The sequence below is a fragment of the Hyla sarda genome, chromosome 7 (genome assembly GCF_029499605.1).
Source record: "Hyla sarda isolate aHylSar1 chromosome 7, aHylSar1.hap1, whole genome shotgun sequence".
NCBI classification, from domain to species: domain Eukaryota; kingdom Metazoa; phylum Chordata; class Amphibia; order Anura; family Hylidae; genus Hyla; species Hyla sarda.
Window position 1 is genome coordinate 164,856,485 of NC_079195.1, and position 24,114 is coordinate 164,880,598.

At 42.6% G+C, this 24,114-nt stretch overlaps 1 protein-coding gene across 1 annotated transcript in view; it reads left to right on the forward strand.

Annotated features, from left to right (window-relative positions):
• Window positions 1-24,114, forward strand: part of LOC130282692 (transmembrane protein 132A-like) — a 311,553-nt gene that overhangs the window by 123,897 nt on the left and 163,542 nt on the right. The window contains exon 3 of the mRNA XM_056531203.1: window positions 12,901-13,107. Coding sequence (XP_056387178.1) covers window positions 12,901-13,107 — 207 coding nt within the window. The remainder of the gene's footprint in view (window positions 1-12,900; window positions 13,108-24,114) is intronic.

Genomic DNA, 24,114 nt, shown 5'->3' on the forward strand with positions numbered 1-24,114 from the left:
TGCTAAATTTTCATTTTTTCATCAAATTTGGGGATTTTTCAACATGAAAGGATGCAAATTACCATAAAATTTTACCACTAAGTTAAAGTAGAATATGTCACGAAAAAACTGTCTCGGAATCAGAATGATAACTAAAAGCATTCCAGAGTTATTAATGTTTAAAGTGACAGTGGTCAGATGTTCAAAAAATGCTCTGGTCCTTAAGGTGAAAACGGCTCGGTCCTTAAGGGGTTAAGGAATATCCCTGTGTTGCCAGCACTTCGGGATAGTACAAAAGCGTTGTACAATGCAGTCTGGACTATATACAAAGCTACATTTTTTTTTTAACCATCTTCTGGTTTTAGGCATTGCACTATATGGTCTGAGGACTTGATCAGAGAGATCAGCTCCTGCCATATACTGATTGTAGTCCGGGAGACAATCAGGCTTGAGGACCGTTGTTGTGGTACCTTGTACAGGGACAGGGGTGCGGCCGTTACAGTGAATTGTGGTCAGCATAAGGACATCCCTCTTGTCCTTATATCTGACCAACAACAGATTTTCACTAGCAAGGGCCCTGCTCTCACCCCTAGGGTTTGGTGGGGGATTTGTCAGGGGGCCTCTGATTTTTCTGCTCATTGCCACAAGCTGCAGGGTCTTAAAAAGAGGGATGCTGGTATAAAAGTTTTCCACGTAGAGGTGGTAATTTTTATCCAGCAGTGGGTACATCAGTTCCCACACACTTTTCCTGCTAACTCCCAGGATGGGGGGGGCATTCTGGAGGTTCATTGCGGGAATCCTTTCCTTCTTACACCCTAAACCTGAAAGTGTTCCATGAAGTACTCTCACAAAGTTTGTATACTTTCACGCCATACCTTGCTCTTTTATTGGGAATGTACTGGTGGAAATGGAGTCTCCCTTTGAAACGAATAAGGGACTCTTCAATAGTGACCTCCTTTTGGGGACATTGGCCTCTGCAAATTTATTAGTGAAATAATCTATGACCGATGATTTTGAATAGGCGGTCATATGCAGGATTATTTCGGGACAGGCACGTTGCATTATTAACATAATGCAAACATTGGAGGACAGCCTCAAAGAGTGCCTGTGGTGTGTTATACAGAACATTCCCACTCCAGTATTGCCTAATGGTCGGCTTTTTGACTAAGCTCATATGCAGCACAAGGCCCCAAAATGTCCTTACCTCAGCTGCTTTGATGGGGTCCATCCATTGGGTCTAGCCAAATAAGGATCTGGATGCTAGGCCACAAACTGTTGGACGTACAAGTTAGTTTGAGCTACCATCAAATTGACAGTCCTCACTGAAGAAAAAAACTTTAAAAAGTCCATATCAGTGAGGTCTGTGGTGTCAGTTTGGTTTCCTGGGCGGCCAACAAACTCAGGAATCATAATCGTCCAGAACCGTGGTCCAGGCAGGGTCACCTATATGGGAGACAAAGAAACTTGTACGATGGACAGGGCTACTAGTTACAGGAGGGGGTTAGAAAATAGCAGCCATCTTCACCTGGTCACCGTGTCGGGAGATGTGGTGATCCAAAACAGATCTGACATAAATGTACGTCTTGGTGCGGGAAGTGCCACTGCATCACGATGTACATTTACGTCCGTTGTCGTTAAAGGGGTATTCCAGGAATTTTTTTCATTTGACTATGCTACAGGGGCTGTAAAGTTAGTGCAGTTCATAATATAGTTTCTGTACCTGTGTTTGATGGTTTTCTCACAATTCCACTGTGATTTGCACCCCAATATTTATTTTTAACAGCATACAAAATGACTGTTGTCTTAAATTTTTCCCAGGTTGCAATGCGGCCGAGATGATGAGAGGGAGCCTGTCTGCTTCAATGGGTGGGAGGGATCGCTTGGTGGGAGAGAGATCAATCTGCAACTAATGCAACAGCTGTAGGAACCCTGATTAAAAACCACAGGTCTTTTGAATAGATGCGGCTCATTTATGTTTCAATGGGTGGGGTGGCTGATGTTTGGGAGGGAGGAAAATGTCATTATGGGATTTGAAGGCAAAAAAGAAAAACTCAAAAAGGAAATACCTTTAAGGAGAAGCTTAACCAGCTATACTAGCTATTACAGGTGCTGACTCACTGAATGGGAGAAAAGATGGCACATATTGCCGAATATACTGTATCATATACAAGCCATATCATTTTAAGCACAAAGGGGGCGATTTATCAAAAACTGTGCAGAGGAAAAGTGGCACGGTTGCCCATGGCAACCGATCAAATAGCTTCTTTCATTTCTAAAGAGACCTGTGAAAAATGAAAGAAGCGCTGTGATTTGTTGCTATGGGCAACTTTTCCTCTGGACAGGTTTTGATCAATCTCCCCCATAGTACTCCGAACTGAACTCTGGGAGGATAGAATCGGAATGATTTACTAAGTGATATGTACCAACTCCCCATAAACACCTGACAGCACTACAAGCTATATGTTGGACTTGAGTTTCTTGTGCGTTATTTATTCCTAGGTATGTACAGAACAAAGCAACACATTTATTCAGATGCTGAATGAAAAGTGAATGTTATTTTAGATCTGCATGATTTTTATTTTCAGATTTTCATGAAATTTTAGGAATCTATTTGCTAGCAGATATATATACATATCAATTATATCGGTTATTCTATGCTTCATTCATGAGCAATATTACAGTATTAAGTTACTGGTTCAGAAAGAAGAAACACTGGCACTGCTCGCAATATAATAGTAGCCCCTATCAATGAGGGGCTATCAAACTGTGTCTTTCATGTGGATTCAGTACAGAAAGGTGGTGCTCACGTACAGAAGAACAAGTCCCATGTAAAACAATTTCTATGAAGAAGTCAAAACGGAGCACCCACCTTGTAACTTGCTGATGAGTCAAAGAGGCTCTTTTTACCAAGGCATGGAGTACTTCAGGAATGACATAATGGGTGGCAGTTGTAAGCAGGCAGGGGAGTCTCGGACAACACTGTTTCGCGCCAAGACCGGGCTTTCTCAAGCCCTTCCTGGCGTTGTAGTTTCCACCTGTTTAAATAAAGTTGCATAGTGTTGCACGTGCTGCATCAGTGATAGAAACACCTTTTTATGAATGAAGATGCCATACCGAAGGAGGGGAAAACAAGGTGGCGTCATCATCAGATGTTTAAACAGGGGATTTTCACAGGTTATGATACATATGAAGAGTCACAGTAGTCATTATAATCTATAGGAAAGCTCCGTATCCATTCTTCCTATTTAGTTTTTCTGGAGAAGACTCCAAGGGCGATCTTCCCCGTCTGAACAGTGTTCAATTCTTTCGATCCCAAAGAATTTGAAACAGGAATTGTCAGCAGAATGGCAAGTCCTCATATGATTGATAAAATGGGTTGCTCCCACACCAGTTCTTAGGGATCTTAAATGTTCTTTCACTCTCTTTTCACTACTAACTTTTAGTTTTCCCTATGTAGTACATCGAACAGGGACAAACAAGGGCATATACTACATAGGAGTTTTTAAACAGTATTTATGTTGTATTTTTATCCCTTTCACAAGGGTTTAATTTATAAATACTGTAGGTTTATATTCTTTTATATGCTTTTGTATTATATGCTTAAATAAATTTGGTCATTTGTAGCACAATCTCTCATATCCATTTATTTTATTTTATAATTATTCTTGCAATTATACCACTACACATATTATTCAGAGTACATTATGCGCTGATTTATGAACTAGTTATATCCTAGAGGACTGGAATTCTTTGGTATATTCTTTTAAGTATATGAGCAGGATGGGTTACAGGAGACTTGGAGCTCAGCACGTGCATTGCCTTTCAGACTTTCCCCTTTTTTTGTTTCTGATATGTGGCTGTATAAGTTTTTTATTATTATTATTTTGAGGTCAAATTAGTTTTTATAGGAATCATTTTAGTTAACATACATTGTATTTAATATATTTGGCAGTGATTAAACATCCAGTTGTCTTTGATATGTTGCCACAAGGTTTGCACCGCAGGATTTTCTGCCATCATTTCCTGCATATCCTCTCAAACTCTGTTTGGATAGTGACTCTCCGATGAAATTTTTAGGTCTCTCCAGAGATGTTTGACTGGGCTCTGGCTTGGCCACTCAAGGACATTCACAAAGTTGTGCCTAAGCCACTCCTGTGTTGTCTGGGCTGTGTGCTTAGTCATGTTAGAAGGTGATCCTTTTGGCTCAGTCTAAGGCCTAGAGCACTGTGATAAAGTTTTCATTAAGAATATCACTGTACTTTACTCCATTCAGCTTTCTCTTGTCGGGGAAGTCTTCAAGGGGACTTCAATGCGATGTCACAGAGTTTCTAATTAAAATATATATGTATTACGAGCTTGGAGAAAAGACACAGACACAGTGTTCAGTATCTGTTTTATTGAGGAGGGGGAAGTACCCCTTCCTTATATATGTTACAAGCAGAAAAAAACAAGTAAGGTGATGTCATATACCATTGAACCAACACTTATTCTCTCACAAATCCCCCATTAGAAACTTGGAAAATGGCAGCAGTGTTTATATGAAAGGTACTTCAGAGGCTCTATACCGCCGTCTGCCAGACTTTCGGATTACATGCTTCGGTGCTTCCCCGGAATTCCCACCCCTGTTTCATTTTCCTTTAGCTTCTGAAATATAAAGAAACAAGTGAAAGAATTATTTGAAATCCAGGGATAAGATTTTTACTTGATGTTTAATCCTACAATAAACTCATATAAACTCCTATATTAATAAAACACAAGAGGACAAAAAATAAGACTAATATAGTCATGGACCAAACAGGAAATGGCTGATTTTAGTAGCCGTTGGCGACCACCCACTAAATATGTCATACCAGTGGTGTGCAGTTTCATCCTTAAAGGAAAACTGTCAGAAATTTACGGGCAGGGCTTCTGCAGCTTAACTGGCACTGACGTCGGCGCTGCTTATGAATATTCATCAACCCCCCCCCCCCCCCCCGATAGGAGCGGCGAAGAGAGGGAGAACTGGAGGAAGGGGGGATGAATATTCACAAGCGGCACTGACGTCAGTGCCAGTTAAGCTGCAGAAGCCCCGCCCGTGCCAGTTACAGCAAGATTTCCACATATAATAAAACTACAATTGCGGGCAAACGATCGGTTGGATTTGGGCAAGGTAGGGATCATTGGAAAAAGCATCTCCCTCACTATCCATCAGTACTTGTGGCTAGTGCAGGAGAAAACATCTGACAGTTTTCCTTTAATAGATGAAGCTAATCCTAGAACCTGATCTTTGTCTATATATGTAGGCACTAAGCTATCCTGCAAGGTGTGATTATATTTGTTTTCTTACATGTTCGACATCTTGTAACAAATTATACAATTTAGATAAGTTGTAGATATATCTAGGTAATTCAGTAAAGGAGGGAAGAGATACAAACAAGAAAGTGTCATTTTTCCAAAGCAATACATGAACACCTGATATGCATCCTGAGAAGGGAGCAGTAAGATTAAGGGGTATGAGAGTATCATTACTGACCAAACACACTTGTCGAGGACCTACCTTAATAAAATGATTTTCCACAGTGACAGGAGATCTGTAGAACTTACATATGTTACTTTCATGTTGTAACAGACAAGGCTCATACACCTCAGTCCCTTCACCACAAACTTTACCCTTATTAGCATCATTACACAAGGCCAAATCGTGTGTCTTGTTCTTTCCATCCAAATATTTACCCGAAATTTCAGGATACCAGAATTCTGGAGGACTTTCTGCTGTAGTGATAAGTAGAGGTATGGTAATCAATAGAGATGAGAGAACTTACAGTAAATTCGATTCGTCACGAACTTCTCGGCTCGGCAGTTGATGACTTATCCTGCATGAATTAGTTCAGCTTTCAGGTGCTCCGGTGGGCTGGAAAAGGTGGATACATTCCTAGGAAAGACTCTCCTAGGACTTTATCCACCTTTTCCAGCCCACGGGAGCACCTGAAAGCTGAACTAATTTATGCAGGATAAGTCATCAACTGCCGAGCCGAGAAGTTCGTGACGAATCGAATTTACTGTAAGTTCGCTCATCTCTAGTAATCAATCTACACATTACAGTTGTTTTTTCAGGCTTTACATGGTAGGCCTCAAAGTGTCCCGCACACCATCTATCTTCACACCTGACACCTTTACCATGTGTTTCAAACCAGATATCAGATTTAATGATCAAATGTGGAAAGTATTTAGCCCATTCTTTATAATTTCCAGACATTAAAGCCATTTGAGCTTTTGTCTTTTGTGTGTGATCATATTAGATATTCAGAGAACATATAGTTTGATTAATAAAGTAAGCAGAAGTTTTCCATAAATCCAAAGCAGTAATCAGACATATTAAACATTGTTAACCCATGCATATTAATGCTTGTTGGATACAATTTACTTGATATCACTAATGCATCACTTATGTGACCGCCCGCCTTGCCCCTCCTAATAGAGTGTCATAACTTTCTCTTTTTACCTGGGGGCACTTTGGAATGTCAGGGAAAGAAAGCTTAAAGGAAGTAAGAACTTTTTGTTGACTTATAGAGACGTTAATACAGGTGTATTAGTACAGAAGTGTTAAAGGTGGGAGGCTCTATTCTCACTATATTTAAGTTGAACACAAACCAAGTACGGTTAACAATGTTACTCAGATTCGTTCAACTATACATTCCTAGCCCAGTTATTTCTGTGAAATTGGCTGTGCGATTGCATTGTATACTAGCATTTACCATTCTGGGAAGATCATTGTCATCATCCCACCTACAGCACTTCATCGGGGTTATATTCGTTGTCCAATTAAAAGTTATAGTGACATTTGATTTAGTCGTTATCATGTATGTTCCCATTTTTATCCTATATACCCCATCATGCCCTTGTATTGTGCCATTGCCTACATTACATGCCTGATTTGGTGGACATGTGTAATTTCCCTCAGTTCGGGACACTACTTTTGTTGCACCCCTCTCCTCTTTGGGAACGCTGGTGTCCATGAGGAGGACAGTGAGACTAACCATATTATGAATATTATACAAATGGCCACCTTCATTCCTCCTCAGGCCTCGAAACCTTTTTGCAATGTGACGCGTGAATCCAGGTGGGCTTTCCTTCAAGCTCCACTGAAGTGGCAGTAGTCAGCAGGACTTGAAATTGAACATCAAACCGAGGATCAAGAGATTTCCTGACGTGTCTCTTGACGACTACCCTGTCTCCTGGATGTAGGTCATGTGTTCCCTCTAGGTTATCTGGATCAGGGATAGAAGAGAAGACTTGATAATGTTCTACTTTCAGTGTCTTTTGTAAGGCCTGCACATTTGAGGTCAATACTCCATGTTGGTGCTGCATTTGCTGAGAAAACTACAGGCCTAATCTGGGTACGCTCCCAAACAACACTTCAAGGGGACAAGCCTGTCTTTCTGTTCGGTTTGTACCTGACTGAAAACAATGCCAGGGGCAAACACACTGTCCAGGGTTTCTTGTTTCCTGCATTGCTTTTTGGATTTTTTATTTCAAAGTTCCATTCAGGCATTCCACCTTCCCACTGCTTTGTGGATGATAGGAAGTATGGAAAGCCTGAGTCACTCCTAGGTCAGACATTATGTTTTGCATAACTTCTCCTGTGAAATGAGACCCTCTGTCTGACTCAATTACTTCTGGGACCCCATACCTACAGATGACTTCATTCATAAGTTTCTTTTGTTACCTGCAGTGGCCTTGGTCATGGGAAAAGCTTCTGGCCAACCGGAGAACAGGTCAATACACACTAGTACATATTCATACTTCCCCACAGGAGGAAGTTGAATGTAGTCAATTTGTAACCTCTGAAACGGGTAGAGTGGCTTTGGGGTGTGTTTCTGGGGTACTTTTACCTTGACCCCTTTGTTGTGCACTGCACTGATCAGACAGGACTTTACAAGGGATGCTACCATGGTTGACATGCCCAGAGCAATCCAGGACTTGTTTATCATATCCATCATAGCACCCTTTGACAGATGAGTCTTACCATGGGCCACCTGGGCAATTACCGGAAACAATACTTTAGGCAGACAGACTCTGTTTGTGGTGCACCAGATGCAATCCTGCTCGGAGGCACCCTGCTTTACCCACTGGTTTTTTTCACCTTTTGAGGCTTGTTTCATCAGCTGTTTCAGCGTATTTGTCTGCAGATCTTCTTGACTTACCACATACACAGGCTGGGTTTCTGGTTTCCAGGGTTTCAGGGCCACTAGTTTTGCGGTGCTGTCCGTGAGGTTGTTACCCTTGGCCTCTGGAGTGCCTGCCTTAGTGTGTGCTTTTACCTTAACCACTGCAACCTTTTCAGGCAACAGTAGGGCATCCATGAGTTCTTTGACAGCCTGACCATTTTTGATGATGTGAGGAAATTCCTTGCCTTTAATAAGGGCCCATAGTCGTGAATGATGCCAAACGAGTATCTGGAGTCAGTGTATATGTTGGCTGTGGACCCTTGTGCCACCCTACAGGCCTCAGTAAGCACCCTCAGCTCGGCCACTTGGGCTGACATGTGAGGTTGTAAAGCCTGCGCTTTTTTGACTTTGTGTACACTTATCACAGCGTATCCGGTATGGAACCGTCCATCTTCCCCTTGTAACCTTGAACCATCTACAAATAACTCAAATTCAGGATTAGTTAATGGGGTTTCTTGCACGTTTGCAAAACCTACTGTCTTTTGATGCATTAAAGCTACACAATCATGATGGATATGTGCATCAAACAAATCTTCTTCAGTAAGAGAATTTTAAAAAAGTGAGGACCCATTATCCCTCTCCCCTCCCCCATTTGAATCTTGAAAATCGACTGTGAGGAGAGTGGCAGGATTCAGTGTTGTACAGTGTTGAAATGAAATGTTTGGCATCAATAAGGCACATTGTAGTCTGATTTGCCTAGCTAGAGACAAATGTTTTGGTTGTACCTTTGTCAGTATGCTTTGAATGTCATGTGGTGTGAGCACTACCAAAGGATAAGTAAGTACAATTTCTGAGGCTTTGTCTACCATGGCCTGGACTGCGGCGACTGCCCTGACACATGAGGGTGCTCCTCTGGCAACAGGATCAAGTCTAGCAGAGTAGCCCAGAGGTGGGGGCTTCCCACCATGCTTTTGAGTGAGAACCACAGTGGCATGTCCAGCAATTTCAGTACAGAAAAGTGAGATTGGTAGATCATAATTTGGAATTCCTAAAGCAGGAGAAGAAAGGATAGCAAGTTTCAGTGAATGGAAATTGTCCACTGCTTCAGAAGTGATTGTGAAAGGAGTAGATGGTAGGCAGTCATAGAGAGGTTGCAATAGTAAGGAAGCTGAACGTATCCAAGGTCTAAACTAGGACACCAGAACTAGAAAAGTGTGTAAGCCAGAAACAGAGGTAGGAGGTTTTAGTTTACTGATAGCCTGTTTTCTTTCTTCTGTGAGGTGCTTAGCACCATAACTAATACAATGTCCCAGGAAGATGACCTTATCCTGGCAAAATTGTAGCTTTTCATTGGAAGCCTTGCACCCAGAGTCTGCTAGAAATGTAAGAAGACTCAAGGTGGCATTGAGTGCCTTTGTCAGCACACAGACAAGCAAGCCATCCACATATTGCAACAAGACCACACCATCTGGCACTCCCCAGCCCTCAAGCACAGACTTAAGAGCTTGAGAATACATGTTAGGTGAATTTTGTGCTCCCTGCGGCAAAACAGTCCAAGCATACTGTTTGCCTTTAAAAGTAAAGGCAAAGAGATACTGACAATCAGGGTGGAGTCCATCGCTAAAGAAGGCGTTGGAGAGGTCCACAACAGAAAAGCAGGTTTCACCAACAGGTACTTGTGACAATAGAGTGTGTGGATTTGGTACAACAGGAGTGTCAAGCTCTGTCACCGCATTGATTAGACGAAGATCATGGACCATGCGGTTGACCTGGTTGTGTTTTTGTTTTGACTGGGAACAAAGGTGTGTTTGCAGGTGATGTAATTTCGACTAGTGCCCCAGCTTTCAGTTAGTCTTGAATTTGATGTTCAATCGCCAATTCTTGTTCCATACTCAAAGAATACTGCCTTACCCTCGGGTGTGATGCGCATGGTTTTAGGTGCACCAGCATCGCGGGTACATTCATTCTTCCTATGTCCTCAGGGACCTCCTCCAGACAAGACACCAGGTCTTCCATAACCATAAAGGTAGGGACTGGGTCTTTGAGAGCGGCAGTCATGGCACAGAAAACCTCACTATGTGTTGCACTAAAATTCACTGATGCTGCTCCGTCAGTATGAAATTGTATGTTAGTGCCCATTGCTTGTAGGAAGTCAGTGCCTAGTATTTTGACTGGTATGTCCTCGCTCACTAGACGTTTTGTGACAAGTCGTTGATCTCTGAATGTGATTTTTGTGGGGAGTGTTTCAGGGAGGTGCGTAGGTCTTCCCTCTACCCCCACTATTGTCTGAGTATTTTGTGACAAGGCATGCTGTGGACCATGTTTCTGAATTATACTTGTGGCTGCCCCTGTGTCTACTAGAAAAGAGAGATTGTCGTCAAAGATATTTCCCTCTATCTGGACTTAGGTACCCTCCCCCACTGAAGACATCATTAAGACTGGGTTGCCTGCTTCCTATTGGTAATTTACAATTTGTTGTCGTGCAGCCTGAAACTTCTACTGATTCTGCACTGTCCCATTCTGCTTGTCCTTCTGCAGCTTTCTACATTTTTAAAATGTCCTGGATTTCCACAGTAGTGACAAGTAAAGTTATGCTTAACCTGTTAAGGACCGAGGGCGTTCTTTGGGTGTCCAAGGTTTATAAATCTCTCGAGTGGTAAAATTCCCAGGGGTTTGCCTGATTGGGTATATTTGCTGGGGAGACATTGTGGTAGTAGTATCAACTCTAGTTGCTTCTTCTCCATCATGTAAATCTAGTTGTGGCATTGATTGTATTTGCCCTGGTACATAAGTCTCTCTCCGTAGCACAGGATAAATGTATTTTGCACGTGGGCGCAATGCTCCACAGTTGGAGCAAGTATGCCTCCAGTTTGTATTCTGTTGGTCACAGACCGCACAGATTCATCCTTGGGGGTGATACTGAACGCTTGGTGCAGAGGAAATATGTCCTGAGGCTGTCTCTGTCTTGTAAGGAGGGGGCTGCTTACTCCATCTTCAGGGACTGCATAGTAAACTACACGCTTACCCTTTCTGACTTCATATCTTCCTTCCTTTACATCCTTACTTACATCTTCCCAAGATATTGACCTATCTGTTAAGCCTTCATCTTTTAACCATCCCTCATACTGCTGCCAGAACTTAGACCAGATGTCCAGGTCCAGGACTCCATTTGGATCACATCCCACTTTTTCCAGTAACTTTTTACAAACTTTCCCACCTGAGTCCTTTCCTTTCCTGTACTATCTGCTTGGCTGTCTTCCACTTAACTGGTATCTATTTGCTAAAGATGTTTTACCCATTTCTTCTGCTTCTATCCCCGCTTACTTCACGGTCTCTTTTATTCCTGACTGCACTAGTGCAAATTCCGCCCTGTGAGTCTTAATATTCCTGATTGACACAAATTCCCGAGTAAGTCTAATTCCTTTACCAGAGAGCAGTTAGGGGTTTAGTTTCCCCTTTTCTAGCTTTCTGGGCTATTTTCCAGATGAGAGAACCCATAAACAGAAAGAACAATCCCAGACAGATACAGGCAGTTACAATGTCTAGCTCATATGACATGGCTCTTTCTCAATGTGTGTTCTTACAGGCCAGAAGCATAGATGTATCAAGAAGGCATGCACACACCTACCCTCGGGACAGAAAGCAAAGGCTACCTCGGGAAACACAGAAAAGATTGGTAAGATAAGGTCTTACCTTGACAAGCCCTTGTTCCTTTAGATCTGTGGTTCCGGGGGTTTCCTGCCTTCCGCTCGGTCCAGAGGGATGATGTGGCTGCTCTGCTCCTGATGTCAGCTTCTGGCCCCACGTTTGGCGCCAGGTTTGTCTGGGAAGTCTTCAAGGGGACTTCAATGCTATGTCACAGAGTTTCTAATTAATATATATATATATATATATGTATATATATTTGTGTATTACGAGCTCGGCGAAAAGACACAGACACAGTGTTCAGTATCTGTTCTATCTGTTCTTCCTTATGTTACAAGCAGAAAAAACAAGTAAGGTGATGTCATATACATGGTACAGTACTTTATTCAAACAAGATGTCTTTCCACATGCATTGAGGCCCCTTCCTGTGGGGCCCCATTCCTTCCAGAAAAGTCTTATCTAAGGTTGCTAACAGATGTATTCAATTATGGCTGAAGATGAACATCATGGCCACTTGAACCAACACTTATTCTCTCACACTCTCAACCCTCACCAGTCCCTCTGTCTTAGCCACTGAAAAGCAACCCACAGCATGATGGTGCCACCACCATGCCTTACTGTAGGGATGGTATTGGGCAGGTGATAAGCAATGCCTGGTTTCGTCCAAAATGTACGCTTAGAATTTTGGCTATAAATTTTGGTTTAATTTCTGGTTTCTTTGTTTGTATGGATTACTTTGTTACCAACATCTGGTGAACATCTCATGTCAATAGCACCTTTGGAAATATACTTTGTGAGAAAAATGGTCAAGTGTTAAATACTTAATTCACCCTCTGTATGTAAATGAACTAATCGCTTTGTCCAAGCAGATGTAAATGTTTATTGCCACATGAATATCCATAAACCCTAAGGCTGGGTGGTTCGCATGTAGCTTTTTTGTCCGTTTACAAAACCAGGAGTGGGTCTGAAACACAGAAAAAGGTGCAACTCTTGAGTTTTTCTTTTTGTCCATTTCTTTGGATATTTTCTACAAATGAAATAATATATGATGATTGCAACTGCCTCCCCTGTGCTGTTTCTTCTTATGGTTGCTCACTGTATAATATGTAGTTGTATCTCTTCATTACAGAATATTCCATGGGAAATGCTGGGAGCTCGAGTGAAAGGCATTCAAGGTGAGATTGTTGGTGGGGAGGTATCTCCCTCTGATCCTGTGGCACGTGTATTATTTCATCGTTCAGTGATTGATGGTCACTCAAGAGTTTCTCAGGACCAGTGTGTGACAGTGAAAGCAACACATGAAGATTTAAGTGTTCATGGATCCTGCAGAATACAAGTGAGTCATTGTCTGTCCTTAGCAGCTTTCTTGTTTCTTATGGCTACTTATTTAACCCCTTAAGGACCAGGCCATTTTACACCTTAAGGACCAGAGCATTTTTTGCAAATCTGACCACTGTCACTTTAAACATTAATAACTCTGGAATGCTTTTAGATATCATTCTGATTCCAAGATTGTTTTTTCGTGACATATTCTACTTTAACTTAGTGGTAAAATTTTATGGTAACTTGCATCCTTTCTTGGTGAAAAATCCCAAAATTTGATGAAAAATGAAAATTTTGCATTTTTCTAACATTGAAGCTCTCTGCTTGTAAGGAAAATGGATATTCAAAATAATTTTTTGGGGGGTTCACATATACAATATGTCTACTTTATGTTTGCATCATAAAATTTATGAGTTTTTACTTTTGGAAGACACCAGAGGGCTTCAAAGTTCAGCAGCAATTTTGAAATTTTTCACAAAATTTTCAAACTCACTATTTTTAAGGGACCAGTTTAATTTTGAAGTGGATTTGAAGGGTCTTCATATTAGAAATACCCCATTATAAAAACTACACCCCCCAAAGTATTCAAAATGACATTCAGTAAGTGTATTAACCCTTTAGGTGTTTCACAGGAATAGCAGCAAAGTGAAGGAGAAAATTCAAAATCTTCATTTTTTACACTCGCATGTTCTTGTAGACCCAATTTTTGAATTTTTGCAAGCGGTAAAAAGAAGAAAATTTTTACTTGTATTTGAAACCCAATTTCTCTCGAGTAAGCACATGCCTCATATGTCTATGTTAATTGTTCAGTGGGCGCAGTAGAGGGCTCAGAAGGGAAATAGCGACAAATGGTTTTTGGGGGGTATGTCACCTTTAGGAAGCCCCTATGGTGCCAGGACAGCAAAAAAAAAAACCACATGGCATACCATTTTGGAAACTAGACCCCTCGGGGAACGTAACAAGGGGTAATGTGAACCTTAATACCCTACAGGTGTTTCACTAATTTTTTTTTTACCTAAAATGCTTGGTTTCCCCAAAATTTTACCTTTTTAAAAAGGGTAATAGCAGAAAATACCCCCCAAAAGTTGAAACCCAATTTCTCCCGATTCAAAAAACACCCCATATGGGTGTGAAAATTGCTCTGCTGGCGCACTACAGGTCTCAGAAGAGAAGGAGTCACATTTGGCTTTTTTAAAGCAAATTTTGCTCTGGGGGCATGCCGCATTTAGGAAGCCCCTATAGTGCCAGAACAGCAAAAAAAAAACACATGGCATACCATTTTGGAAACTAGACCCCTCGGGGAATGTAACAAGGGGTTAAGTGAACCTTTATACCCCACAGGTGTTTCATGACTTTTGTATATGTAAAAAAAAACATTTTTTTTTTACCTAAAATGCTTGTTTTCCCAAAAATTTTACATTTTTAAAAAGGGTAATAGCAGAAAATACCCCCCAAAATTTGTAACACAATTTCTCCCGAGCACGGAGATACCCCATATGTGGCCCTAAACTGTTGCCTTGAAATACGACAGGGCTCCAAAGTGAGAGCGCCATGCGCATTTGAGGCCTAAATTAGGGACTTGCATAGGGGTGGACATAGGGGTATTCTACGCCAGTGATTCCCAAACAGGGTGCCTCCAGCTGTTGTAAAACTCCCAGCATGCCTAGACAGTCAGTGGCTATCTGGCAATACTGGGAGTAGTTGTTTTGCAACAGCTGGAGGCTCCGTTCTGGAAACAGTGGCGTACCAGACGCTTTCATTTTTATTGGGGAGGGGGGCTGTGTAGGGGTATGTGTATATGTAGGGTTTTTTACTTTTTATTTCATTTTTTGTTAGTGTAGTGTTTTTAGGGTACAGTCGCATGGCCGGGGGGTTCACAGTAGTTTCTCGCTGGCAGCTTGAGCTGCGGCAGAAAATTTGCCGCAGCTCAAACTTGCAGCTGGATACTTACTGTAAGCCTTCGCCCATGTGAGTGTACCCTGTACGTTCACATTGGGGGGGGGGGGGAACATCCAGCTGTTGCAAAACTACAACTCCCAGCATGTACGGTCTATCAGTGCATGCTAGGAGTTGTAGTTTTGCAACCGCTGGAGGCTCCGTTTTGGAAACAGTGACGTACCAGACGTTTTTCATTTTTATTGGGGAGGGGGGCTGTGTAGGGGTATGTGCATATGTAGTGTTTTCTACTTTTTATTTTATTTTTTGTTAGTGTAGTGTTTTTAGGGTACAGTCGCACGGGCGGGGGTTCACAGTAGTTTCTCACTGGCAGTTTGAGCTGCGGCAGAAAATTTGCCGCAGCTCAAACTTGCAGCCAGATACTTACTGTAATCCTCTGCCCATGTGAGTGTTCACATTGGGGGGGGGGGGGGAGAAACATCCAGCTGTTGCTAAACTACAACTCCCAGCGTGTACGGTCTATCAGTGCATGCTGGGAGTTGTAGTTTTGCAACAGCTGGAGGCACACAGGTTGTGAAACACCGAGTTTGGTAACAAACTCAGTGTTTTGCAACCAGTGTGCCTTCAGCTGTTGCAGAAGCTACAACCCCCAGCATGTACGGACAGCGGAAGGGCATGCTGGGTCTTGTAGTTATGCAACAGCTGGAGGCATACTACTTTGGCTGGGGATGCTGGGGATTGTAGTTATGCAACAGCTGGAGACACACTGGTTTGCTACTTAACTCAGTGTGCCTTCAGCTGTTGCAAAACTATAACTCTCAGCAGTCACCAACAGCCAACGGCCATGCTGGGAGTAGTAGTTATTCAACCACCAGATGCACCACTACAACTCCCAGCATGCACTTTAGCTGATTGTGCAAGCTGGGAGTTGTAGTTATACAACAGCTGAAGGTACACTTTTCCATAAGGGCATGCTGGGAGTTGTGGTGGTCTGCCTCCTGCTGTTGCATAACTACAGCTCCCAGCATGCCCTTTTTGCATGCTGGGAGCTGTTGCAAAGCAACAGCAGGAGGCTGTCACTCACCTCCTGCTGCTGCTCCACGATGCCGCCGCACAGGTCAGTCCCTCGCCGCTGCCGTCGCTCCTGGGGCCCCGATCCCAACAGGGACGCCGGGGATCGGGGTCCCCAGCACCCGGGGTCTTCTGCCCGCACCCGCTCACGTCCTCCGGAAGAGGGGCGGAGCAGGTTGTGGGAGTGACACCCGCAGCAGGCGCCCTGATTGGTCGGCCGGGAAACCGGCCGACGAATCAGGGCGATCGTGAGGTGGCACCAGTGCCACCTCACCCCTGCTGGCTCTGGCTGTTCGGGGCTGTCAGAGACGGCCCCGATCAGCCAGTAATTCCGGGTCATCGGGTCACTGGAGACCCGATTGACCCGGAATCCGCCGCAAATCGCTGGACTGAATTGTCCAGCGATCTGCGGCAATCGCCAACATGGGGGGACATAATGACCCCCCTGGGCGATATGTCTGGATGCCTGCTGAACGATTTCAGCAGGCATTCAGCATCGGCTCCGCTCCAGCTAGCGGCGGGGGCCGGAAATGCTCAGGGCGTATCCATACGCCCTCGGTCCTTAAGGACTTGGAAACGGGGGCGTATGGATACGCCCTATGTCCTTAAGGGGTTAAAGAGCCTTTACACGAGTCGTTTGCAGGCTGGGCTGCACCTTTATTGGTTGTTGGCAGCTCATCCCCATTTACACAGGGCAATGTTTGGCTGATAATGCTTATTTAAATGACGACAAAAAAGATCTAATGTCTTTTAACCCCTTAAGTACACAGTTTTTTTTAATTTTTGCACCTTCATTTTTTCCACCTCACCTTTTAAAAGTCATAACACACTTATTATTCCACCTACAGACCTATATGAGGGCTTATTGCGCCACCAATTGTGCTTTGTAGTGACCATAGTCATTTCACCACAAAATCTATGGCAAAAGAAAAAATATATATTTGTGGGGCAAAATTTAGAAAAAATGCCATTTTCTAAATTTTGGGGGATTTCGATTCTACGCAGTGCACTTTTCGTTAAAAATGACACCTTATCTTTATTCTGTAGGTCCATAAGATTAAAATGATACCCAACTTTTATATAGGTTTTGTTTTGTTTTACTTCTTTTAAAAAACTGTAAGTTTTGTATGAAAATTAGCATATTTAAAAATGTCCTCTTCTGACCCCTATAACTTTTTATTTTTCCGTATTACATATGGCTTTTTTACACCATGGTCTGTAGCTTTAATTGGTACCATTTTTTTTTTTATGGGACTTTTTGATCCCTTTTAATAACTATACGCAATTTTGGACTTTAGTATTTTTTACGCATATGCTATTGACAGTGCGGTTAAATCCCAAAAACAGCTGGTTTAGAAAATGAATAATAAAATTTGCTGTAGCAAAAACAAATCAATAATCCTTAAAGGGGTACTCTGCCCCTAGACATCTTATCCCCTATCCCAAGGATAGGGGAAAAGATGTCAGATCGCCGGGTCCCGCTGTTGGGGACCCCCGGGATCTCGGCTGCGGCACCCCGCTATCATTACTGCACAGAGCTGACTCGCTCAGTGCGTAATGACGGGCAATACAGGGGCTGGAGCATCGTTACGTCATCGTTACGTCACACAGCCGGGACCCTGCCGCACTGCCGGGACCGAAGTAAACTTTGGTGTCGGAAGTTTAACCCTTAAAGCAGCGGTCGTTAGTGACCATGGGCTGTAAGGGTTATGACAGATGGAGCACCCTCTGTCCCCCCTGCAGTACCCCGTGGCGCGATTGCGGGGTGCTGAGTGAGATCCCCGGCAGGCAGGGGCCTGCTGCACTGCCGGGACCGAAGTAAACTCCGGCCCGGCAATTTAACTATTACAGCTGTTGTTGGAATCGACCACGAACTGTAAGGAGGGGGCTCCCTCTGTCTCTCTCCAGCAGCACCACACAATGATCGCGGGGTGCTGCTGCTTACCTGGGCAGTCTAGGTAATTGCCTAGATAATTGCCTGTCAGGACATGCCAGAGGCACATCCTGATAAGCTGCCTGCCAGTTTAAAACTGTCAGGCAGCATATAACTGCAATGCTTTGGAATACTAAGTATTCCAAAGCATAAAACAAAAACAAAAAAATTGAAAAAGTGAAAATAAACAATAAAAAGTGTAAAAAGGAAAAAAAAACATTTATGAAATACATAAATGAATTCAATTAATAAATATACATACATAATGTGTAGCACTGCACAGAGCGTATTACATGCTGCGGATGCCCCGCTGACACAGTAGTTATTTCCCTGCTGCGGCTGGGTAGCTCTGCGTGTCCACACAGTGGCAGATTTTCTGCTGGCAGTCATGAGCTGACACAATGAGCTACCCAGCCGCAGCACTGAGCTCACTCTTGTGACTGCCGGCTGGACATCCGCAGTGTGAAATATGCTGCGGATGCGTCTTGTGTAACCCTACTCTTATTAAATATTTTTTACAAAGGCCCCATTTATACTTCATTTCTGCAGTATGTTAGAGGTACCCGTCAGCATCACGTCAAAAAAGTGATGCCGACATATACTGTAGCAGCCTCATTCATTTCCGAATGAGACTACGGTACTTCCGCATACATTGGCATTCCCTTTTTTGTCATGACTCCAATCTACACCTCTAACATACTTTATGCAAAAGAGAAAAAACTCAGAGAGCAATTGCTACTGATAAATATGCAAAATTTTATTGTTATATCCAAAATGTTAAAAAGCGTCACACATTTGTGACTAATTTCAATAAGGATAAAATACCAGGTGTGTATGTATAAAGCAATACAAAATGAGATGTCTCAGATACAACCGGAAAACACGTAGGTGGATCAGATACAGTAAAAGTAATAATCACAATGGATGTATATATAGTGAGGTCAGGAAATGATGTAATATGGCTCCTATTCAATAAGAAGTAACCAGGGGTCCAGAAAGGGCCCCAGTAGTAATAAGAAGCTAACTGCTATATCACATGATTAATATAGAGAATGGGCCCAAAGCATATCAATAATGAATAGTGAAATGAACCTCACTTACCCATAATGGAAGCCTGTAACCACCGTCCCAACGTACGTTTCGTCACCCGACTTTCTCAAGGGACGCTCTGCGTTTAAAATCACAGGGTTGTCACTGAACACCTCATTAATCTGAGTGAGCCACACCAACTCACGTGCTTTAAAATCCATCTCTGACCCAACTTTTTCAGCTGTGGAAACCACAGAATAAAAGGTAACATACCTCTAACATACTGCAGAAATGCAGTATGAATGGTACTATCCCCCCCCCCCCAACAAAATAAATCCTTATATATTTCTTTCTTTCTTAATGTACATTGATGGATATATACGCCATGAGCGGGTATATGACAGATATATCCATCACGAACTTCAACTGTCATAGAGAGTTGTGCGTCACTGCTAGCCGATAAAGGACCAATCAGAGCGGTCCCTGGTTTAGCTAATAAATTTTTCTTTTTGAGACAAAAACCTTGCAGTCCACATGGGGTCACTTGTAGGGGTGCAGTGTCCTTCTTCCAGCTCCGATCATTTGCAGGCATGGAGTGGGGTCTATAATTTATATAATGTCCTAAAAGCCAAAGGGGGCTCCTCTCCTTCTGGGTCCTACCAGGCAGTCATGCAACCAGATATGGCCTAAGTGGGGGTACTGCACAGCCCAGGACGAACAGTGTAATAAAAAATGGTAGAGTATGAAAAACAAAAAAGGACAATGTGCCCGTATCTGTGCCGTTATCCTCACCAACAGAGAAATAAGGTATCACTATGAAGTGTGCTCACCTGGTAGTGTTATGCTGAGAGCATAACATCTATGGTTGCTTCGGGAGCCCAACTGGTGTGGGTCAGTGGTCACGGTGTGCTGCCTGGATCCTTCCGTCTCGCAGGATGGTCAAACGTGGAAGATGCAATAGCAATGAAGGAGGCCCGCCGCACGGGTGAACGCAGTCTAAGGATCGCTTCTTCATTGCTATTGCATCTTCCACGTAATAAAATATGGGACATATTTCCTCCATTTCAAAAGCGATGTACTAAAATGCAAAATGATGTCCCACAAATAAAGCATTTGTGGGGAAAAAAGCTAATTTCTAATTTTTGATTGAAAAAATTCCAGCCACTCAATAAAGGCTCAACATACTCACTACTACCCTATGTGAATACTTTAGGGGGTGTAGTTTCAAAAATGGGGTCACTTCTGTGGGTGCCGTATTGTTCTGACACCTATAATTGTTAGGCTTCTAATTCATTTAAAATGTAAAAAAAATAAAATAAATGCTGTCAATATAGTAGTAGTATAAGTTTCAGAAACTATTTGCTCAGTAAGTATACATACATGCAACCTATTTGTGTTAAAATAGCAAAAAAAATGTTTATTATGATTTTTTTCATTGTAAAAAAAACAAACTACAAATTATATCGGCTTACTTTAACACCTTAAGGACCCTTGACGTACACCTACGTCATGACACCCTGGTACTTAAGGACCCATGACGTACGCGTACGTCATGGAGAATTCCGGCCCCTGCCGGGCGGGGATCGGACCGGGATGCCTGCTGAAATCATTCAGCAGGCATCCCGTGCAAACGCCCAGGAGAGTCATCAGACACCCCCCCCCCCCCCCCCATGTCGGCGATCGCGGCAGTGGTCTCTAACTGTAGCCCTCCAGATGTTGCAAAACTACAACTTCCAGCATGCCCAGACAGCTATTTGGGCATGCTGGAATATGTAGTTTTGCAACAGCTGGAGGGCTACAGTTTGAGACCATTATACCGTGGTCTCTAAACTGTATCCCTCCAGACCTTGCAAAACTAGAACTCCTAGCATGCCGAAACAGCTGTTTGCTGTCTGGGCATGCTGGGATTTGTAGTTTTGCAACATCTGGAGAGCCACAGTTTGGAGATCACTGTATAATGGTCTCAAACTATAGCCCTCCAGATGTTGCAAAACTGCAAATCCCAGCATGCTCAAACAGCAAACAGCTGTCTCTGCATGCTGGGAGTTGTAGTTGCGTACCTCAAGCTGTTGCATAACTACATCTCCCAGCATGCCCTTCGGTGATCAGTACATGCAGGGAGTTGTAGTTTTGCAACAGCTGGATGCGCACTGGTTGGAAAATACTGAGTTAGGTAACAGAACCTAACTGAAGGTTTTCCAACCAGTGTGCCTCCAGCTGTTCCAAAAGTACAACTCCCAGCATGCACAGTCTGTCAGTACATGCTGGGAGTTGTTGTTTTGAAACAGCTGGAGGTTTGCCCCCCCCCCCCCCCCCCCCCCGACCCCATATGAATGTAGTGGGTACATTCACACAGGCAGGTTTACAGTAAGTTTCATGCTTCAAGTTTGGGCTGCGGCAAATTTTTCGCTGCAGCGCAAACTCCTAGCGGGAAACTCACCGTAACACGCCAGTGCGAATGTACCCTAAAAACACTACACTAACACATAATAAAGGGTAAAACACTACATATATACCCCCCTTACACTGACCCTCCCCCCCCCCCCCCCCCCAATAAAAATGAAAAATGTAATTTTTCATTTGCACAGCCCACTGTTCCAAAGATCTGTCAAACGCCAGTGGGGTGAAAATGCTCACTGCACCCCTTATTAAATTCTGTGAGGGGTGTAGTTTCCAAAATAGGGTCACATGTGGGGTGTCCACTGTTCTGGCAGCACGGGGGACTTTGTAAACGCACATGGCCCCTGACTTCCATTCCAAAGAATTTTTTTCCCAAAAGCTCAATGGCGCTCCTTCTCTTCTGAGCATTGTAGTGCGCCAGCAGAGCACTTGACCTCCACATATGTAGTATTTCCATACTCAGAAGAGATGGGGTTACAAATTTTAGGGCCACTTTTATGCCAGTGTAAAAAATGAAGATTTTGAATTTTCTCCTTCAATTTGCTGCTATTCCTGTGAAACACCTAAAGGGTTAACAAACCTTTTGAATGTCATTTTGAATACTTTGAGGGGTGCAGTTTTCATAATGGGGTCATTTGTGGGGTATTTCTAATATGAAGTCCCTTCAAATCCACTTCAAAACAGAACAGGTCCCTGAAAATTTTCGATTTAGAAAATGTTGTGGAAAATTGCTGCTATACATTGAAGCCCTCTGATGTCTTCCAAAAGTAAAATCATGTCAACTTTATGATGCAATCATAAAGTAGACATGTTGTATATGTGAATCAATATATAATTTATTTGGAATATTCATTTTCCTTATAAGCAGAGAGCTTCAAAGTAAAAAAAAATGCAAAATTTAAAATTTTTTCATAACATTTTAGAATTTTTCACCAAGAAATGATGCAAGCATTGACAAAATTTTACCACTAACATAAAGTAGAATAGGTCACGAAAAAAACAATCTCTGAAATAGAATGAAAGGTAAAAGCATCCCAGAGTTATTAATGCTTAAAATGACAGTGGTCAGATGTGCAAAAATGGCCGGGTCCTACAGTGAAATTGGCTGGGTCCTTAAGGGGTTATCTATGTGTGACAAAAAAACTATATCAGAATTATCGTGATTGGCAAAACGTTACCAGAGTTATTCTCTAATAAAGTAAGATATCAACACTTTGACAAAAAACAGGCTTGGTCTTTAAGGATTGTACAGGCCTAATTGTATTGGTCCTTAAGGGGTTAAAATAATTATTAGTTAATCCTTAATAAAATTAGTCCAATGCCCTTGCTGATGGAAGGAGGTTTTCACTCAAAATCTCACGATACATTGCCCCATCCATTCTTTCCTTTACACGGATCAGTCCTCCTGTTTCCTTTGCTGAAAAACAGCCCCAAAGCATGATGTTTCCACCCCCATGCTTCACAGTAGGTATGGTGTTCTTTGGATGCAAATCAGCATTCTTTCTTCTCCAAACACGACGGGTTGAGTTTTTACCAAAAAGTTCTACTTTGGTTTCATCTGACCATATGACATTCTCCCAATACTCTTCTGGATCATCCAATTGCTCTCTAGAAATCTTCAGACAGGCCCGGACATGTACTGGCTTAATCAGTGGGACACGTCTGGCACTGCATATTTGAGTCCTTGGTGGCGTAGTGCGTTACTGATGTTAGCCTCTGTTACTTTGGTCCCAGCTCTCTGCAGGTTATTCACTAGGCCCGCCTGTGTGCTTCTGGGATTTTTGCTTACCGTTCTTATGATCATTTTGACACCACGGAGTGAGATCTTGCCTGGAGCCCCAGATCGAGGGAGATTATAAGTTGTCTTGTATGTCTTCCATTTTTTCATTATTGCTCCCTCAGTTGATTTCTTCACACAAAGCTGCTTGCCTATTGCAGATTCAGTCTTCCCAGCCTGGTGCAGGTCTACAATTTTTGTTTCTGGTGTCCTTCAACAGCTCTTTGGTATTTGCCATAGTGGAGTTTGGATTGTGACTGAGGTTGTGGACAGGTGCCTTTTATACTGATGACAAGTTCAAACAGGTGCCTTTAATACAGGTAATGAGTGGATGACAGAGGAGACTCTAAAAGAAGAAGGTATAGGTCTGTGAGAGCCAGAAAGCTTGCTTGTTTGTAGGTGACCAAATACTTATTTTCCACCATCATTTTCAAATTCTTAAACCACTTGGGGACGGAGCCCATTAAAACCCTAAGGACAGGAGCATTTTTTGCAATTTTGACCACTGTCACTTTAAGCATTAATAACTCTGGGTTGCTTTTACTTTTCATTCTGATTCCGAGATTGTTTTTTCGTGACATATTCTACTTTATATTAGTGGTAAATTTTTGTTAATACTTGCGTCTTTTCTTGGTGAAAAATCACATAATTTGATGCATTTTTCTAACCTTGAAGCTCTCTGCTTGTAAGGAAAATTCCAAATAAATTATATATTGATTCACATATACAATATGTCTACTTTATGTTTGCATTATAAAGTTAACATGTTTTTACTTTTGGAAGACATCAGAGGGCTTCAAAGTTCAGCAGCAATTTTAAAATTTTTCAAAAAATTTTCAAAATCGGAATTTTTCAGGGACCAGTTCAGTTTTGAAGTGGATTTGAAGGGCCTTCATATTCGAAATACCCCATAA